Raw genomic sequence first — 17,953 nt, forward strand, 5'->3', positions numbered from 1 at the left:
GTTATGGGTCTTGAACTGGGCACTGTGAGTTCTTTTGCTCAAGACTAGAACTCTACTCCTTTAAGCCACAATACCACTTCCCAGTTTCCTAGTGGTTAGTTTAAGTAAGTGTATCACAGACTTTACTGCCCCAGCTGACTTTGAACCACAATTCTCAGATCTCAGCCTCCTAAGTAGGTTGGATTATACTCATGAGCCACCAGCACCCAGCTTGGTTATTAAACTAATTAGTATGGAATCATTGGTAATACTTACACTGTCCATTTGATAACTAGGATAAAATGTCTGTAGAGAGGTGATATCTGTTGATAATCTCTTTCATATTTGAAATTTTATGCCATTTTTAATATCTCTGATTTTAGGTTTGTGTGAGATTAATGTTGATTATAAACGACTGATTTGAGAACTGCCTAGAGGTAAACCAGATACCTCTGGGTATCTATGAGGACATTTCCAGGTGATTAGGTCCAGCAAATGTTGAGTATTTCTTAACATTTATCTTCCATTTCTCCATTTTGAACCAGGCCTAGTCTTTTGAACTTTTTTTTTAATGTGCCTTTGCTTATTTTTCAGTAATATTTTCATTTCCTCTCAAATGATTCATATACAGTTTTATTTCTGGCATTTATATTGCTTGAAGTATTTGTCATTCTTAATCTGTTTCTGCTGATATTTGCCTATAGTAGATTTTGTGTGTGACTGATACTTGATTATGCACTCACGATAAAATCTGGGAAAGCTGAGGACCCTGATGATTTAGGATTGCTTCTGTGGTCAAGGGGTACAAGTATTCTGCAACCACTGTAAGTTCTTGCTTAGGAGATCTTTTTTTGATCGTAGAGGGCAGGTAAATTACCACCTCAGACTTAGTCATGAGAGCAAGCCCATGATTACAAAATCCAAGGGAATTCTCTCCACCTGGAATATGCACAGAAAAGACTCCCTTGTAGATCCCCTTTTCATATAGTCAGGATTTCCCCCACTTACCCTCTCATTAAAGTTGCAGCCTCCTTTAGAGCCTTTAGTCTGATGCAAGTGTAAGTTCCTCCAGGTAGGCACCAGTGGCTCATGCCTATAATCCTAGCTACTCAGGAGGCTGAGAACTGAGGAAAGCCAGTCCAGGTAGAAATGTCTTGTGAGACTTTTATCTCCAATTAACCACAATAAGCCAAAAGTAGAGCTGTGGCTCAAGTGGTACAGTGCTGGCCTTGAGCATGAAAGCTCAGGAACAATCCCCAGGCTCTGAGTTCAAACCCCAGGATGGGCCAAAACAAAAAAGATTCCTCCATAGTAAGTGGATGGGACGTTTTACACTAGACTAGTCAATTACAGTTCTCATCTACATAATTCACTAGTAGATCATCCTAATGTAAGAGATGCAGCACTCCTAAATAAAACTCAATTTTCTAGAAACTATGGTATGAATTACGAGTCTATGAAGATATTCATCCCTACAAAACTCAGATATTTTGGTGCATCCCAGGCTTTGTTCCCTGTGTTACACAGTGATCTTTCTTTTTTTTGGGGGGGGGTCCGGTCGTGGGGCCTGAACTCTAGGCCTGGGCACTGTCCCTCAGCTCTTCAGCTCAAGGCTAGCGCTCTACCACTTGAGCCACAGCACCACTTCCGGCTTTTTTCTTTTTGCTTATGTGGTGCTGAGGAATCGAACCCAGGGTCTCAGGCATGCAAGGCAAGCATTCTGCCACTGAGCCACCTTCCCAGCCCCCACAGTGATCTTTTTTAAGTGTTCTGAGATCATGGAAAAGGTCAAGTATTTCTTGCCAATATTAGTCTTTCAAGAAAATTTGGGGGGAAAAGATCCCATTAGTTTTCCTTTAATCATAATATTTAGACACATAGTAAAGGTTCCAAATGACCTTGAAGTATGGAAATTTTCCTAAATGCATTTGACCATGGTACTTTAAAAACACACACACAGAGAAAACTTAACCATAGTTGAAACCAAGTTGTTTGTAATTATTTGACCTGAAATTTCAAGTTTCTATTCTCTGAAATAGGATTAAAATAAGATATTCTGTGTTGACATTAAGGTTCGGTACATGTGCCTTAGTTGCTAACCAAGCTGCATGTATAATAAACTGGCTGGGCACCAGTGACTCATATCTGTAATCCTAGCAACTCAGGATGCTGAGATCTGAGAATCACAAAGCCAGCCCAGGCAGAAAAGTTCATGAGACTCTTATCTCCAATAAGCCACTAGAAAAAAACAAAAGTGGCGCTGTGGCTCAAGCGGTAGAGAGCTCACCTTGAGCTGAAGAGCGGAGGCCTCACAACCAACAAAAAAAAATTAACAAAAGCCTACATGGAATCTCATGAAAGTGAGCTATGTGAATCTAATAGAACTTAAAAGTTTTACCGTGACTGTTAGGTGTGAAGGCCAGACATTGTGGTAAATTGGTTCATCATATCTTCCCACTGCCTTGGGAGGAATTAACTTACACAAGCTGACCCATAGGACCCTCATGATCTGGCCACTACATTCTCCTCTGACCTCACCTATACCACCTGAGTGGACACAAACCACACTGGCCTTTCAATGTGCCAAGGCTATTTGGTTATTCTTGCTTTTTCCTTTGCCTAGAATATTCCCACACTGGATCCCCCTCACCCCCCTCCGCTGGTCGTGGGGCCTGAACTCTGGGCCTGGGCACTGTCCCTCAGCTCTTCAGCTCAAAGCTGGCACTCTACCACTTGAGCCACGGTGCCACTTCCAGCTTTTTCTGCTTATGTGGTGCTGAGGAATTGAACCCAGGGCCTCATGCATGCAAGGCAAGCACTCTACCACTGAGCCACCTTCCCAGCCCCCAATACTGGATATTTAAGTTGATCCTCAGGGTCTTACTGAGACTGAAGTCAGCACTGAGTTTCAAATGTGACAACCCTAGTTACTCTGATTCACATGGCCATGATTGGAGGGTGGTGTCTGCTCTGTACACCACTATCTTTAACCTTCAATAACTGAGATATGAATGTGCTGTAGGTATTAGCACAAATGCATGGCAGAAACGTGGTGGGCCCATAAGTTGAATAAGTGAATGTTAAGTGAATAGGAAAAGAAATTCTTTAAGTTACTCAAGTTCACAGGTAATAATCAGTGGCAAATCTGTCATCTTTTTTGATTACCTTGAGAGTCAGATTTATCCTTTTGGAGGGGCTTTGAACCCAGCCTCCAGCTTGTTAGGCAAGCACTTGAGGCATGCCTTCAGCACTTCTTGCTGTAAAGTCTTATATTTTTCTCAGCTGGCCTGGACTGCACAGGTGTGCACAACTTTATCCAACTTTTTGTTGGTTAACAGTCTCATGAACATTTTATCAGATCAAGATCTCAGTCTCCTAAGTAGCTAGAAATAAAGCCAAAATGGTCCCTAAAAATAAAAATTGTCCAATTCTTTTAGAATTGTTAGAATGAATATTTGGGATTGTTTGGTTTGTTTCTTTGTTTTTTGGTGCCAGTCTGGGGCTTGACCTCAGAGTCTGTGTGCTATTTCTCAGCTTTCGCACTCAAAAGTACTGCTCTACCAGTTGATCCACAGCTCTACTTGTGGCTTTTTAAAATTGGAGATAAGAGTCTCACAGACTTTTCTGCCTGCACTGTCTGAAATGTGATCCTCAGATCTCAGCCCCTTAAGTAGCTAGGATTACAGGTGTGAGCCACTGGCACTTAGCAACAAAAATGATCTTTTTTCTTTCTCTTTTTTGTCCATCATGGGACTTGAACTCATGGCATGAGTGCTGTCCCTGAACTCTCTTGCTCAAAGCTAGCTAACTCTACCACTTTGAGCCACAGTCCACTTCCAATAACGATCTTTTTTAAAACCATTTATATTTCTGGTATAGAAAGTTGCCATTTTAGGGCTGGGATGTAGCTCAGTGGCAAAGCGCTTGCCTAGCAAGCGCAACATCCTGGGTTCGATCCCCAGTACCAAAAAAGAAAAAAGACAAAAAAAAAAAAGTTACCATTTTAGAGCCAGAAGACAAATCATCTGTATGTATTTTGTTAAAATATTTTTTAAGTGACATGCCTAATTGAAGATAAAACTTTTACATGATAGTCTTCTGGACTACATTCACATTGGCTGTGCTTTCTTTTTTTTGCTGGTCGTGGGCCTGAACTCTGGGCCTAGACGCTGTGCCTCAACTCTTCAGCTCAAGGCTAGCACTCTACCACTTGAGCCACAGCACCACTTCCAGTTTTTTCTGCTTATGTGGTACTGAGGAATCAAACCCAGGGCCTCATGCATGCAAGGCAATCACTCTACCACTGCCACCTTCCCAACCTCTGGTTGCTTTCTATCACTATACATCTTACTATTTGGCAATGATAGCTAATTTGTGCTTTATAGAGGACTGTGTTTTCCCAAAAACGTGCAGCTTTTTAGTATAAAAATCAGTGATTTCTCAAGTGGTTTTCATTTGTCAAATCTCATTTCCCAGAATTTGTGGTAAGGTCTTTGAAAGGGGATTGTATGTGAGTACTGTGTCACATGCTCCTGGTTTCTTCTACTTGTAAGACAGAGCATTCTTCACAACCCAGAAGGGAAGGCAGACTCATCCGGGATGTTTGACGGCTATGACAGCTGCAGTGAGGACACAAGTAGCAGCTCTAGTTCTGAGGAGAGTGAAGAAGAAGTTGCTCCTCTCCCTTCCAGTCTCCCAATTATCAAAAACAATGGACAGGTCTACACATACCCAGATGGTAAATCTGGCATGGGTAAGTATTCATACTTTTTATGAGTTACATAACTTCATGTTTAAGGCATTATTTTCATCCCATTTCTTCTGTCATTTCCTTTTCTGAGAACTCTTTGTTTTGTTTGGCAGTATTGTGATTTGAACTCAGGGCCTCCTCTTACTAGGTAGGCAATTCTACCATTTTCAACCACACTCCCAATCCTTTCTTGCTTTAATCTTCAGGTAGCCCCCACATATACACACCCTTAAGAGACTTTTACCAGAGCTTGCCTCAAACTGCAATCGTCCAGCCCTTGGCCTCCTGAGTAGCCTTAATCGGAGGCACATACCATCATGTCCAATTTACTGACTGAGATGAGAGCTTGCTAATTTTTTGCCAAAGCTGTCCTTGAACCTCCATCCTCCCATTTCTACCAGCATGCCCAGCTGTAGAATTCCAAATAAGTAAACGGAGACGTTCAAATTTATCATATATAACATCCTGAGTTTGTGTTTGGTTGATTTTTACCTTCCTTACAGTGGAAGGCAAGTAGAACAAGATAAAAAAGCAACAGGCTTTTTATTTCAAAAGGCTGAGATCTGAGGATCACATTTTGAAGCCACCCTGGGTAGAAAAGCTCTGAGACAGACTGGGATGTAGCTCAGTGGCAAAGTACTTACCTAGCAAGTACAACATCCTGAGTTTCATCCCCAGTTCCAGAAAAAGCCTTCATTTCACTGCCAAGGAGACAAGCCATCCCATCCCCTATCATCATGGCTGAGAGACAAAGGATTATTCTACCAGCACCCATATACTGGCCACCAGAAACACCCTGAGACTTATCCCCAATTAACAACAAAAAAGCAGAAGTGGAGCTATGGCTCCTCTAGTTGTAGAGTGCAAGCTTTGAACACAAAGGCTCAGGGACAGCGCCCACACTAATGTTCTAGCCCCAGGACTGGCAAAAAAAAGGCTATTGAGAAACTGAAGGTATATGTAAATTCAATAAATAAAAATCCTGTGTAAAGCCGGGCACCAGTGGCTCATGCCTGTAATCCTAGCTACTCAGGAGGCTGAGATCTGCGGATCACGGTTCAAAGCCAGCCCGGGCAGGAAAGTCCATGAAACTCTCCAATAAACCACCAGAAAACCAGAAGTGGCACTGTAGCTCAAGTGGTAGAGCACTAGCCTTGAGCTGAAGAGCTGAAGGACAGACCCATGACCCACCCAAAAAAAAAAAAAAAATCCTTGTGTAACTGAAAGTTAGATAGAGCTTTCACCAGGACAGTTCCTCAGAAGTTTTCTTATTAAATACTTCCAGTGATAAGTCCAGCTTAGAAACCATTTTTGTTTCTTTAGTGTCTCTAGTAGAGTATTCTTTATCTTGACCCAAATTTGACTTGTTTTGATTGGCTTTTGGCTTTAATTTTGCTCTTAAACCCTCACAAGGAGCTCAGGGCATAGCTTAGTGATATAAGGTACTTCCCAGCATGCCCAAGTCTCCCTGTTTCCATCCCCAGCATGACAGAAAATACATAAAAGTTTTAAAAAAAATTAAAATTATTAGCCTTATGAAACAGATGACCGTTTTTTGTTTTTGTTTTGCCAGTCCTGGGGTGTAAACTCAGGATCCTCATGAGCACTGTCCCTGAGCTGCTTTTGCTCAAGGCTGGCACTCTACCACTTGCCACACCACCACTTCCAGCCTTTTCTGTTTATGTGGTACTGAGGAATCAAACCCAGGGCTTCATGCATGTTAGGCAAGCACTCTACCACTAAGCCATATTCCCGGCCCCAACTTTTAAATTTAATAAAGCTGCAGGACTATGTGTAATCTTTGTTACAGTGACTGTTTGCACTGGAGACGTGGCTCTAGGGTGTCTCTGGAGCGTATCACAGAGCCTGAGTTAGGCCAGCCGTTTATTTCTCAAAGTCACTGCCCATTTTCATCAGGGGATAAATTCTCCTGTGTGGAAATAACATAACTGTCCTTCTGACTGACCTGGCACTGTGAAGTTGTACCACTGCAAGTCCATATCCTAGAACACTCTTCCAGCTTCTAGGGTAGATAGCTCAGCCTGGCTGTCTTGTTCAGGATGCTGTTTTCATTCAAGCCAGAAGCATTGCTCTAGCTGTTTTTGAAAACAATACTGAATAATAGTGATTTTTCTTTGCTCTTTACCAAATAAACTAAATCAGTCTTGTGCTTTTCCAGTAAACTGTTTTGTGTGGGGGCTTTTTTTGGAGTGTGGGGGGAGGGGTGTTCATTGGTAGTGGTGTTTTGATGCTGGTACTGGGTCTTTTTTTTTTTTTTGTCAGTTGTGGAACTTGAACTCAGGGCCTGAGCTCTTTTTGCTTAAGGCTAGCGCTCTACCACTTGGAGCCACAGCTCCCCTTCAGTCTTCTTGTGGTTAATTGGAGATCATTGTCAGGGACTTTTCTGCCTGAGCTGGCTTCAAACCACAGTCCTGAGATCTTAGCCTCCTGAGATTACAGAATCAGGCATGAGCTTCTAGAGTCCAGCTGGTTCTGGGTCTTAAACTTAGGGCCTTGTGCTCTCACTTGGCTTTTTAGCTCAAGGCTGGTATTCTACCACTTGAGCCATACCTCCACTTCTAGCTTTATACCGGTTAATTAGAGATAAGAGTCTCAGGGACTTCTCTGCCTAGGCTGAGTCTGGACCCCAATCCTCAAGAGTTCAGCCTCCTGAATAGCTAGGGCTACAGTTGTGAACCACCTGTGCCCAGCATTCCGGTAGAAAGTACAGTACTTTACATTTCTTACTTTTTTCTTTTTTCTTTCTTTTTTTTTTTTTTAAATGGAGCTTGAATTCAGGGCAGGGCACTGTCCTTGAGCCTTTCTGTGTTCAAAGCCAGTACTCTACCACTTGAGCCACAGTGACACTTGCAGTTTTTGAGTGGTTAGTTAGAGATATGAGTTTCCCAGGGACTTTTCTGCCTGGACCAGCTTCAAATCCTGATCTTCAGATCGCAGCCTCCTGAGTAGGCATAACAGGCATAAGCCACTGGCATCCACCTGAGGACTTTGAATTTCTGTTTGAAGCCTTTTTCTTAACCAGTATATAAGTGCACATGCGCAGTGGAACCAAAACGAACTGAAGGCCTCAGTTCTTTTTACTCACAGCAGTCACCCTACCACTTGAAACAAACCTTCAGTTTTGCCTTTTTGCTGGCTAATTAGAAATAAGTCTGGAGGATTTATCTGCTTTAGACTAGCTTTGACTCATGATTGGCAGCCTCCTGAGAAGTTTGGATTCTAGGCATGGGCAACCAGTGACCAAAGCTTAGAACATTTGAAGTGCTAATTGTGTCATCTGATGTTGAATACTATGTCATCTAATCTTCTGATGTTACATCATTTACAGATTTGGTAATCCTGCCAGTATTGGTCTTATGCTGGACTTTTATTAAAAAGTTCCTAGAATGTTGTATACTGCAGAATTCTCCAGACCATATAAGACAACTATATTTAGCTAGTAGTATAATGCCAACACTGGAGTTAAAGCAGGAGGATCATGAGTTCCAGCCTTGCTAGGTTACATAGCAAGAGCTGTCTCAGAAACAACAAAAACAAATTACAAGATTTATTAGAGAGTTATAGGCCTAGTGGCTCATGCCTGTAATCCTAGCTACTCAAGATCTAGGAATCTCACCTCAAAGCCAGTCTTGGCAGAAAAGTCTCTGAGACTCTTGTCTTCAACTTACTAGCAAAAAGTTGGAAATGGATGTGTGACTCAAATGGTAGATTGCCAATCTTAAGGGAAAAAGAGCCAAGAGATAACATGAGGCCCTGAGATTAAGCCGTAGTACAATACACACACACACACACACACACACACACTCACTCACTCACTCACTCGAGTCAGAATGGTAGAAGTTAATGACCAGTCGTGATTACCTAATGAGACCATGGTTACAAAAGTAAAATGAAAAGACCCTGTATGTGAAATCATCACACCAGTTAAAACCTATCTAGGAGATTGAGGCAGTGCAGCTCTGTCGTAGAGTAGTTGCTTTATATGGGCAATACCCTAGATTAAACCCCTAACACCACACCTAGAAAAAAACCTACCTAGATATCTTCTATTCCAACTAAAACTTCATGTTTTGGTTGCCAGAGTTAGATGCACAGTTTTAATAAATATATTCTTTGCTATTGGTAGATTTTATTGCCATAGTTTGGTTATACCATGTTCTGGTAACCTTACCATAAAAGGAAAGTTATATTGATTTTATATATGCTAACATCTGTTTCAGATCCTAAGGGAAAGAGATGAACCACACAGAATAAGGCCCTATTCCTGCCTGATAAAAGTGTGTGTCTTATTTACTGAGTTCTATTTTAACATACAGAACTCTTGGCAAGGGTTCATAAATCCCTTTGGGATTATGTTTTGTTTTGGTTTTTTATCTACATGGTCATGAACCTTTATTAATCTAGAGTTTTTACAATATACTCATATTTTTCCTTTCATTTATCTTATATTCATCTTTATAATCTTCTAGCCCTTTTTTCCATGATTTCCTGTATATTTATAAGTACTACTTATACTACAAGTCCCTTCAGTTTAAGTTAGGGTGGAGATATTAATTCATCTGATTGCCATGTTACTTCTTTTTTTTTTAACTATGACTTTATTAGAATACTTTCATTTTATTTATTTTTTATTTATGTGGTACCAAAGAATTGAACCCAGGGCCTCATGTGTGCTAGGCAAGCAGTGTACCACTAAGCCACATTCTTAGCTCTGCCATGTTTCTATGTATATTTTTAACTTGATTATGTAATTGTCCTTTTGGAGTCATTGTCTTGTTATGTAATAGTTGTCAAGGGTTATGCTGTTTGTCAACATCACTGTAGCTCTTTCCTCAAATGTCTACTTATCACATCTTTCCTTTCTCCTGGGCATGACTTAAAAAAATTCTCATATTGCCCTAAGATTTTTTTTACAAATGTTATCTCTTCATAGACTTCAGCTTTTGCAGTATTTAAAGACTACTGAAACTCATACTAGTCCTCAATTATATTGTACTTCATCTTTTGTTTTTATTTTTTTTCGAAGCCTGGAAATTACACATATGATAATGTCTAGTACATGGTAAATACTAAGAATGTGTTAGTGACTTCTATTTGGTTGTATGGCTTTTGACCTTTGGTGGTTTCGTCGGTTTGGTCCAAGCTAGGTGGATCTCAATATTAGTTTTACAGCATGTGCCACCAAATCTTAACACACTCCTTCATACACACCTACTACTCCTTATACTAGGTTTGAACTGAAGGCTTCAGTACAGTACAGCAAGCAAGCTGTACTGGTATGCTTATCAATTCAGCCATGCCTCCAAACTGGCTTCTTGCTGATTATTTTTTTATATATATAATGTTTCACTTTTTATGTTGCCCATCCTGGGGCTTGAACTCATGGCCTGGGCAACTATCTGTGAATCCGTGAGCTTCTTTTGCTCAAGGCTAGCTAGCCCTCTACCACTTGAACCTCAGTGCCACTTCTGGCTTTTTCTGTTTATGTGGTACCGAGGAATCAAACCCAGGGCTTCAGGCATGCTAGGCAAGCATTGTACCACTAAGCCATATTTCTAGCCCCCTTGCTGGTTACTTAGGAGATTAACTCGCCAAGATTTTTCTCTCTGAGCTGGCTTTGAACCATCCCCTGAGTAGTTAGAATTACAGGTGAAAGCCACTAACACAATCCTTTTGTATATGTATCTGTATGTGTGTCAGTTAGTGGGGTTTGAACTCAGGGCCTCATTCTTCCTTAGCTTTTTCTGCTCAAAACTAGCACACTAGCCAGGTGCTGGTGGCTCACGCCTGTAATCATAGCTACTCAGGCTGAGATCTGAGGATCAGGGTTCAAAGCTAGCTGGAGCAGGAAAGTCCTTGAGACTCTTATCTCCAGTTAACTACCAGAAAACCAGAAGTGGCACTGTGGCTCAAGTGGTAGAGTACTCACCTTGAGCTGAAGAGCTCAGGGACAGTGCCCAGGCCCCAGAGTTCAAGCCTCATGAAGCGGTATGAGCAGGAGCTGGGGGGGGGGGGGTGACTAGCACACTATCACTCCAGCTAGCTTTTTGCTAGTAAATCAGATTTGTCTGCCTCAGCTTGCTCTGAACCTCAGATCTCAGCCTCCTAAGGTAGCTAGAATTATAAGCATAAGCCAACCAGTACTTGGCCCCTTAACCCTTATTAAAGCCTTATATACTTCAGCTATTGTCCAGGTCCTTACAGCTCCTCACTATGAAATTATATTACTGTTTTCTCCAACTTTTTTGTAGGATTTTCTATCATTTGTCTATTTTTAAAATAGAAATTTTCAAGGCAGAATATTAAAAACATCTAGATGGAGAAATTACTAAAATGGTAGATAAAATTTGATATTACTATATAATCATAACACCAATGTTTTTATTTTATTCTTTAGCCACCTGTGAGATGTGTGGGATGGTTGGTGTGCGAGATGCTTTTTATTCTAAAACAAAACGTTTCTGCAGCGTTTCATGTTCAAGAAGTTATTCGTCAAACTCCAAGAAGGCAAGCATTTTGGCCAGACTTCAGGTAACGGTACAGAAACCTTCTTATTCTTTATATCTGTTGTTTCTCCAGCTTTTACCATTTATCATTTGATTGTGATTCACTGTGCTCCACCTCAACCCACCTGGCCAATCATTTCGTGTCCCACATCTTTAGTAAATGTGTAAATTCTAGTTTTCTAAAATTGAGTAAATATTTTAAATGGGCAAGGCATGCTATCTGAAATAAAGTGTAAGTTGTTTGTATAGGTAAAATAAAAATTTAATCCTATTCTAATTAAGTGTAAATACAATAAACACCTTTTTAAATACCAAAAGTGAACCTATTTTCTCCCCACCCTCTTATGAGTTAATACCAAGGTAGAATCTTTAGCATTTCTGGGGGAAGGACTTAGGCTCTGATTTTATTTTTCCAGCATCCTTGCTCTGTGTTTTTATTTAAGGTTTTTTTTTTTTTGGATTGGGAGGTTGTGCTTTCATCATGGATGAGGGTGGTGCCGAGTATGTTATAGTTTTTGTGTGTTTGGTGCAGAGCAGACTCAGGCCGTTGGCATTACTAGGCAAGAGCAACTTTGTACATTGGAGTAAATTCATTTGATTTGACCAAGTGTGTTTGGTTAATCCAACTAACCTTTTGAAAATATTCATAGGGCAGAATGAATTGTTATCATTAAGTTTCTAGTAGTGCCTCCATAATGACCTAGAGTTTTGACTGACTCAGTTGTTACTACATTAAACAGCTTTTTCAAGGCACTACATAACTGATTTTTGTAATATATTGAATGGTCACATTTTTCCTTTTTCTCATTTAATTTACTGTGATCATTACATAGCATGGAAAGGGTTTTTTAATCCCCCAAATTACAGAAATACATCACTTAGATGTATTTCTATATTTCAGATAGACAGTACCTAAAGATCCTGAGCAGTGGTCTGTACCCAAATGGATGGCAGTTTGTCACACTGAATTTGGCCATGATCATTTTGTCATTGATCTTTTGCGTTAGCACTAAAGGTATAAACCTCAGTCACTTGCTCTTTGAACATCAAATTATCTTCTCTTACCATATAAATAGTAATGCTTGGCAACTTGCATGAGTGAATAACACTGGTTCTGTCTACTGTAAGAAGAAGTCAAATATCCACCACAAGCCTATATTTTAACATTTATGGGATGTAATTTTTATTAACATATTAATTTGCATATTGCTGTTTTAGTCTTGTGCCAGCTCTGCTGCCCATATTAGATATCTATGTTATAGCAGAACTCCAGAAGACATATCTCATGTTAAAATTCCTTGTATGTTTCCTCTGCTTTAATAATTTTCTAAACCCTTGGATTTACTTAAGCAGAATGAGTAGCATACAAAATTTTGGTAGTGGGGAGATAAAAAAGAATCCTATTTACTTAACTTTTCTTGTTTCAGGGTAAGCCTCCAACAAAGAAAGCAAAAGTTCTTCAGAAACAACCTTTAGTTGCTAAACTAGCTGCTTATGCTCAGTATCAAGCTACCTTGCAAAATCAAGCAAAGACAAAAGCAGGTAATACTGGTTAATATTAACAACAGGTGAAATATTTAATAATGACTCACCTATTAAAAATAGTAACATTTTAAATCCGATTTATGTTTGACTAAGCTACTCTATTCTATTAGCACAGTATGGCTCTAGGTTTCCTGGGGGTGGTTTTGGTTTCCATAAATGATTCTAAAATATACAAATTCCAGTGGTAGTAACAATCTCCTTAATACTGCTCTCCTTACTTGGTTTGTTATTTACTTTTTATGTATTACTCTGGTAGGGGAGCGTTTAGCAACCATTAGAGGGATTGGAGAGAGGGGAGTAACTATTTCTAATAGAAGATTCTTAATTGAGTACAGATAGGATAAGTAGGCTGTAATTGCCTTACATCATAAGGCAGTTAAGAGCCACAGTAAAACAAAGGCCTAGTGGCAGCATCGATAGTCCTAGCTAATCTAGAGTGTGAGTCAGGACAATCACTTGTGGTCAGCCCACACAACATAGCAGACTCATCACAGAGAACAATAAAGCTATGCATACCTGCAGTCATCTATAATTTCAACACTCAGGAGTGTGAATAGGAGAATCTCAAGCTCAAAGCCACCTGGAACTCATAGCAAGTTTAAGGCCAACCTGGGCTTGACAACAGAAACAATACAACAAAACTTGAGTGAAAGTATCAGGTGCTTGATAATAGGTAGTTATTTAACTGAGATACAAAAAAGATTTGAGTAGTTATATTAGCAGAAACCCACTACAGTGGTGACTGTTACACTCCACACTTAACCGTTCTTTTTTTTTTTTTTTTTTGCCAGTCCTGAGGCTTGAACTCAGGGCCTGGGCACTGTCCCTAAGCTTCTTTTGCTCAAGGTTAGAACTCTACTACTTGAGCCACAGCACCACTTCTGGCTTTTTCTATTTATGTGGTAGTGAAGAATTGAACTTCATGCATGCTAGGCAAGCACTGTACCACTAAGCCACATTCCAAGCCTTTAACTATTCTTCACTCCCCTAACTAGAGAACTTACACCTCATTTCCCAAGGGTTATGTGTTGCATATAGAAGATTTAAGAAACTGCAGTTTGAACCTGGTGCATGTGGCTCATGCTTGTAATCCTAGTACTCGTGCAGCTGAGATCTGAGGATGGTAATTCAAAGCCAACCTTGGGCAGGAAATTCCCCACCAAAATTCAAGAGTAAAGCTGTGGCTCAGTTGGTAGAATACTATGAGCAAATAAAGCTTAAGGACGGCTTCAGGTCCCAGGACCAGCACAAAAAAAGGAAAGAGAAAGAGGGAGCGGTGGAGAAGAAAGAGAGATTTCATTTGCAAACTCAGGTGGAGCATCTGTAATAAAAATAAATAAATAAAAATAAACCTGAAGTCTAGGTTGGAGAGGTAGCTTAATGGTAGAATGCTTCCTTGGCATTTATAAGGCCCTAAGTTTTATTCCCAGCACCACAAAAAAAAAAAAAAGAAAGAAAGGAAAAAAAATAATAAATATACCTGATGTTGGGTGCCAATATGCTCATGCCTGTAGTTCTAACTACTCAAGAGACTGAGATCTGAGGATTGTGGTTTGACACCCGCACAGGCAGGAAAGTCCTTGAGACTGTTGTCTCCAATTAACCAAAGAAAGCCAGAAGTAGAGGTGTAGTTCAGGTAGTGTTGAGCCAAATAAGAACTTGAAGATTAAGCACAAGCACCAGCACCAAAAAAGTCAAACCTGAAAGCCAAGATTTGAAGCTTATGTGTGTCAGTAAATTGTGTACAAGTGTTTAAAAGTCCGAAAGATGGAAATCTTAAAACATCTCAGCTCCCAAATAGTTCAGAGAAATATTCAACCTGTAGCTAAAAGCTCATGTTATTTAGCCAAGTTATTCATTATTTGCAGAAAAATGAAAACTTTTTTAATGGGATAAGTTCACTTTGTTTCCTTCACATTTTAACAATAACAGCCTCTTTATAACAGCGCCACATCCAGCTTTTTTCTTTTTGCTTATGTGGTGCTGAGGAATCGAACGCAGGGCCTCATGCATGCAAGGCAAGCACTCTACCGCTGAGCCACCTTCCCAGCCCCATTTATAAATAAAAGGATTGAAAGTTATATCTATTTTTTTTTCAGCAGTCTCCCTGGAAAGCTTCAGCTGGGGTAACTACATCAATAGCAATAGCTTTATAGCAGCTCCAGTTACCTGTTTTAAACATGTGAGTATGGAGTTTCTCACCTTATTTTTAAATGCTTAGCCACTGTTTAAATCTGAAGTTTCAGTAACACATGTCTCATCCTTACAAGGTGTTCATTTATACCTTAAAATGAAAATGTTTCTTTTTTATTAGTTACTACACTTCATTAGTAGCTAAAAACAACTTCTATTCCTTTTATAAGTAAAACATTTCTGTAAAGAAATTACAAATTGATGGTTGGGGACATAGTTCAGTGGTACAATGTGTACTTGCCTAGAATGTCCAAAGCCTTTATCTCTCTAGCACTGTTTAAAAAGAAAAGGAAATTGCAATTTGAGATGATTGTTTGAAAGTTAAAATTAAACTGGACTATATAAAGTTGCTAAGTTTTTGTGTATCAAAGGAGTTGCATTCTGATGATAATAGGCTCAATCTAGAAATCACTTAGCATACATGTTATGTAAAGCCAGTAATTCAGAAATAGATTCTTTCTTCCAGTTTTGTCTTGCCAAATATAAAAATCACAGAAAAACAAAACAAAGAATTAACAGTAATAAGTTACGTGAGCTGAAATAAGTGATCTGTGTAATTAAAAATCACTTAAAGGTTTTTTTTTTTTCAGGGCATTTGAAGTAATTCAGAATTATGTCAAAAATACATCTGATAACAAGTACTTTTGTTTTGACTGTGATTCTCTGTAATGTTTTGTAAATTGACTAGAATTGTAATTTACTTTTAAAGATTCTGTTGGTTACTAACTATACCTATATAAGAATAGACAACTTAGGAAATAATGAAAGTTTGTTCATGCTTAATATTTTGTTGATTTAGAGCTTTATTTTTGAACAATAGCATATGAATAAAACTGAGCTTGGTCTCCTGCTATGGAAATCAAAATAAATTAGTACTCATTGATAACCAAAAGGAGATTTTGATCGAAATCAAGCATATTCAGTGTAGGAATATAAATAGAAGCATGTAATAAACATTAGTTTGTTCTGGTTGTTTGTTGTTGTTTTTCGTGAAAGTACAAATCTTGGGGTTAGAGGCATGGCTCAGTTGGTAAATTGTCAGCTAGTAAGCAAAATCTTCAGGAACTAAGTTCAAGTCCTGATCTCAGACTGAAAAAGAAAAGAAAGTACACATGTTAACAACCTTAGTGCCAACTACTACATCCTGTAGTGTAGAACCTTCAATATTGACCTCAGAGTAAAGTAGTTCATTTGTCTTGGTGTATTTACTTATTATATATATGGCACTGGCAACTTTATTGAGAGCTACAAATCTGGGAAGGGGGTTGGGTAGCTCAGTGGAAGAGCACTTGCCCAGTATGAGCAGCACTGGCACCACATAAAAGAAGGGGTAAGCCAGGCACTGGTGGCTCACACCTGTAATCCTAGCTGCTCAGGAGGCTGAGATCTGAGGATTGAGATTCAAAACTAGCCCAGGCAGGAACGTCCATGAGACTCTTATCTCCAATTAACCACCAGAAAATGGGAAGTGGTGCTGTAGCTCAAGTGGTAAAACACTGTCCTTGAGTTGAAGAGCTGAGGGACTGCTCCCAGGCCCAGAGTTCAAGCCCCATGGTCGACAAAAAAAAGAAGAAAAAGAAGGGGCTGAGAAGGTGGCTCAGTTGGTAGAGTGCTTGCCTTGCATGCATGAGGCCCTAAGTTCAATTCCTCAGCATCACATAAGCAGAAAAAGCCAGAAGTAGTGTTGTGGCTCAAGTGGTAGAGCACTAGCCTTGAGTTGAAGAGCTGAGGGACAGTGCCCAGGCCCAGAGTTCAGGCCCCATGACCAGCAAAAAAAAAAAAAAGAAGAGGGTAGGGGAATGTGCAAAAACTACAAGGCAAATGAGTCCTTTTCTCATAGATACTGCCTTAAAGTGGCAGAAGCTCAGAATTAGATGGAGTTCTGAGTCAGAGATCTTCATCTCCAGACTCCTGGAACATTTGTCTCTTGTCTCCAAATGGCCCTTATCTCTCTTCAGATGTCCTTTTTATGTTTTGAAATCATAAGCCTAGTCAAACCATTTTTAATAAGTAGTTAGGATATGTTAAAATGACTTCTATCTCCATTAAACTACCCCAAAGCCAGAAGTAGAACTCTGGCTCAAGTGATAGAGCAAAAGAAGCTCAAGGACAGTGCCCAGGCCTCAGGACCAGCGCACGCATATATACACACACACAAATATATAGATAGCTAGAGGGAGAGTGCATTTCAAAGACCTAAAAGCTTATTTAATTTAACATGCTGTATTAAAGTTGTTGCAGCTAGAAGCCAGTGGCTTCCGCCTATAATCCTAGCTTCTCAGGGGGCTGAGATCTAAGGATCACACTTTAAAGCCAGCCTGGGCAGGAAAGTCCATGAAACTCTTACCACCAAAAAACTACTCAGAAAAGTCCTAAAGTGGCACTGTGGCTCAAGTGGTATAGCACTAGCCTTGAGCACAATGAAGCTCAGAGACAGAACCTGGGCCCTGAGTTCAAGACCCTGGCCCAGCAAAAAAAAATGTTGCAAGAACATATTACAATTTTATTTTCTACTCTGCTTTTAAAAGAATACTAAAATATTTTATCATAGGACAAGCAATTCTACCCCATAAACAAATCAGGCCTGCCTATTGGGCTTAAATTTAGGGTACAGCTGTCTGTGGTCCTACAGTAGGTCTTAACTCTGCAACACACTGAGGACCTAAACATTTTGAAAATATTGTCTCCTTACAATTCTCCTCTATTCTTTTTTGTGAGATAGCTGTTACTAATTTTTTATATAAATTAAAAACATCATTTAATTGAAAAAGGACTGCAAGGATAAATAGTAATCAGAAAATTGTGATTATGTGCAGAGGGGAATTAGAATAGTAGGATTGGAAGTGATAAGCAAAGAAACTTGGCTAATATTTGGGGCTTTTTTTTTTAAGGATAATATTTGTGGGGGGGTTTTCTCATTAAAGCCTCAATTAAACAATGTTATCTTTACCCCACTTAT

At 39.6% G+C, this 17,953-nt stretch overlaps 1 protein-coding gene across 6 annotated transcripts in view; it reads left to right on the forward strand.

The window, feature by feature from the left end:
- Mbtd1 (mbt domain containing 1) overlaps nt 1–17,953 on the forward strand; it is a 65,456-nt gene that overhangs the window by 14,312 nt on the left and 33,191 nt on the right. For 3 of the 6 annotated variants that reach the window (XM_013037910.1, XM_013037911.1, XM_013037914.1), the window contains 4 exons: nt 4,533–4,732; nt 11,148–11,287; nt 12,684–12,798; nt 14,901–14,983. In XM_013037910.1, coding sequence (XP_012893364.1) covers nt 4,579–4,732; nt 11,148–11,287; nt 12,684–12,798; nt 14,901–14,983 — 492 coding nt within the window. In that variant the 5' untranslated portion in view covers nt 4,533–4,578. The remainder of the gene's footprint in view (nt 1–4,532; nt 4,733–11,147; nt 11,288–12,683; nt 12,799–14,900; nt 14,984–17,953) is intronic. The other 3 variants (XM_013037916.1, XM_013037913.1, XM_013037912.1) reach the window with 2 other exon arrangements.

Source organism: Dipodomys ordii, unplaced genomic scaffold, assembly GCF_000151885.1.
Source record: "Dipodomys ordii isolate 6190 unplaced genomic scaffold, Dord_2.0 Scaffold7, whole genome shotgun sequence".
In the NCBI taxonomy this organism is placed as follows: Eukaryota; Metazoa; Chordata; class Mammalia; order Rodentia; family Heteromyidae; genus Dipodomys; species Dipodomys ordii.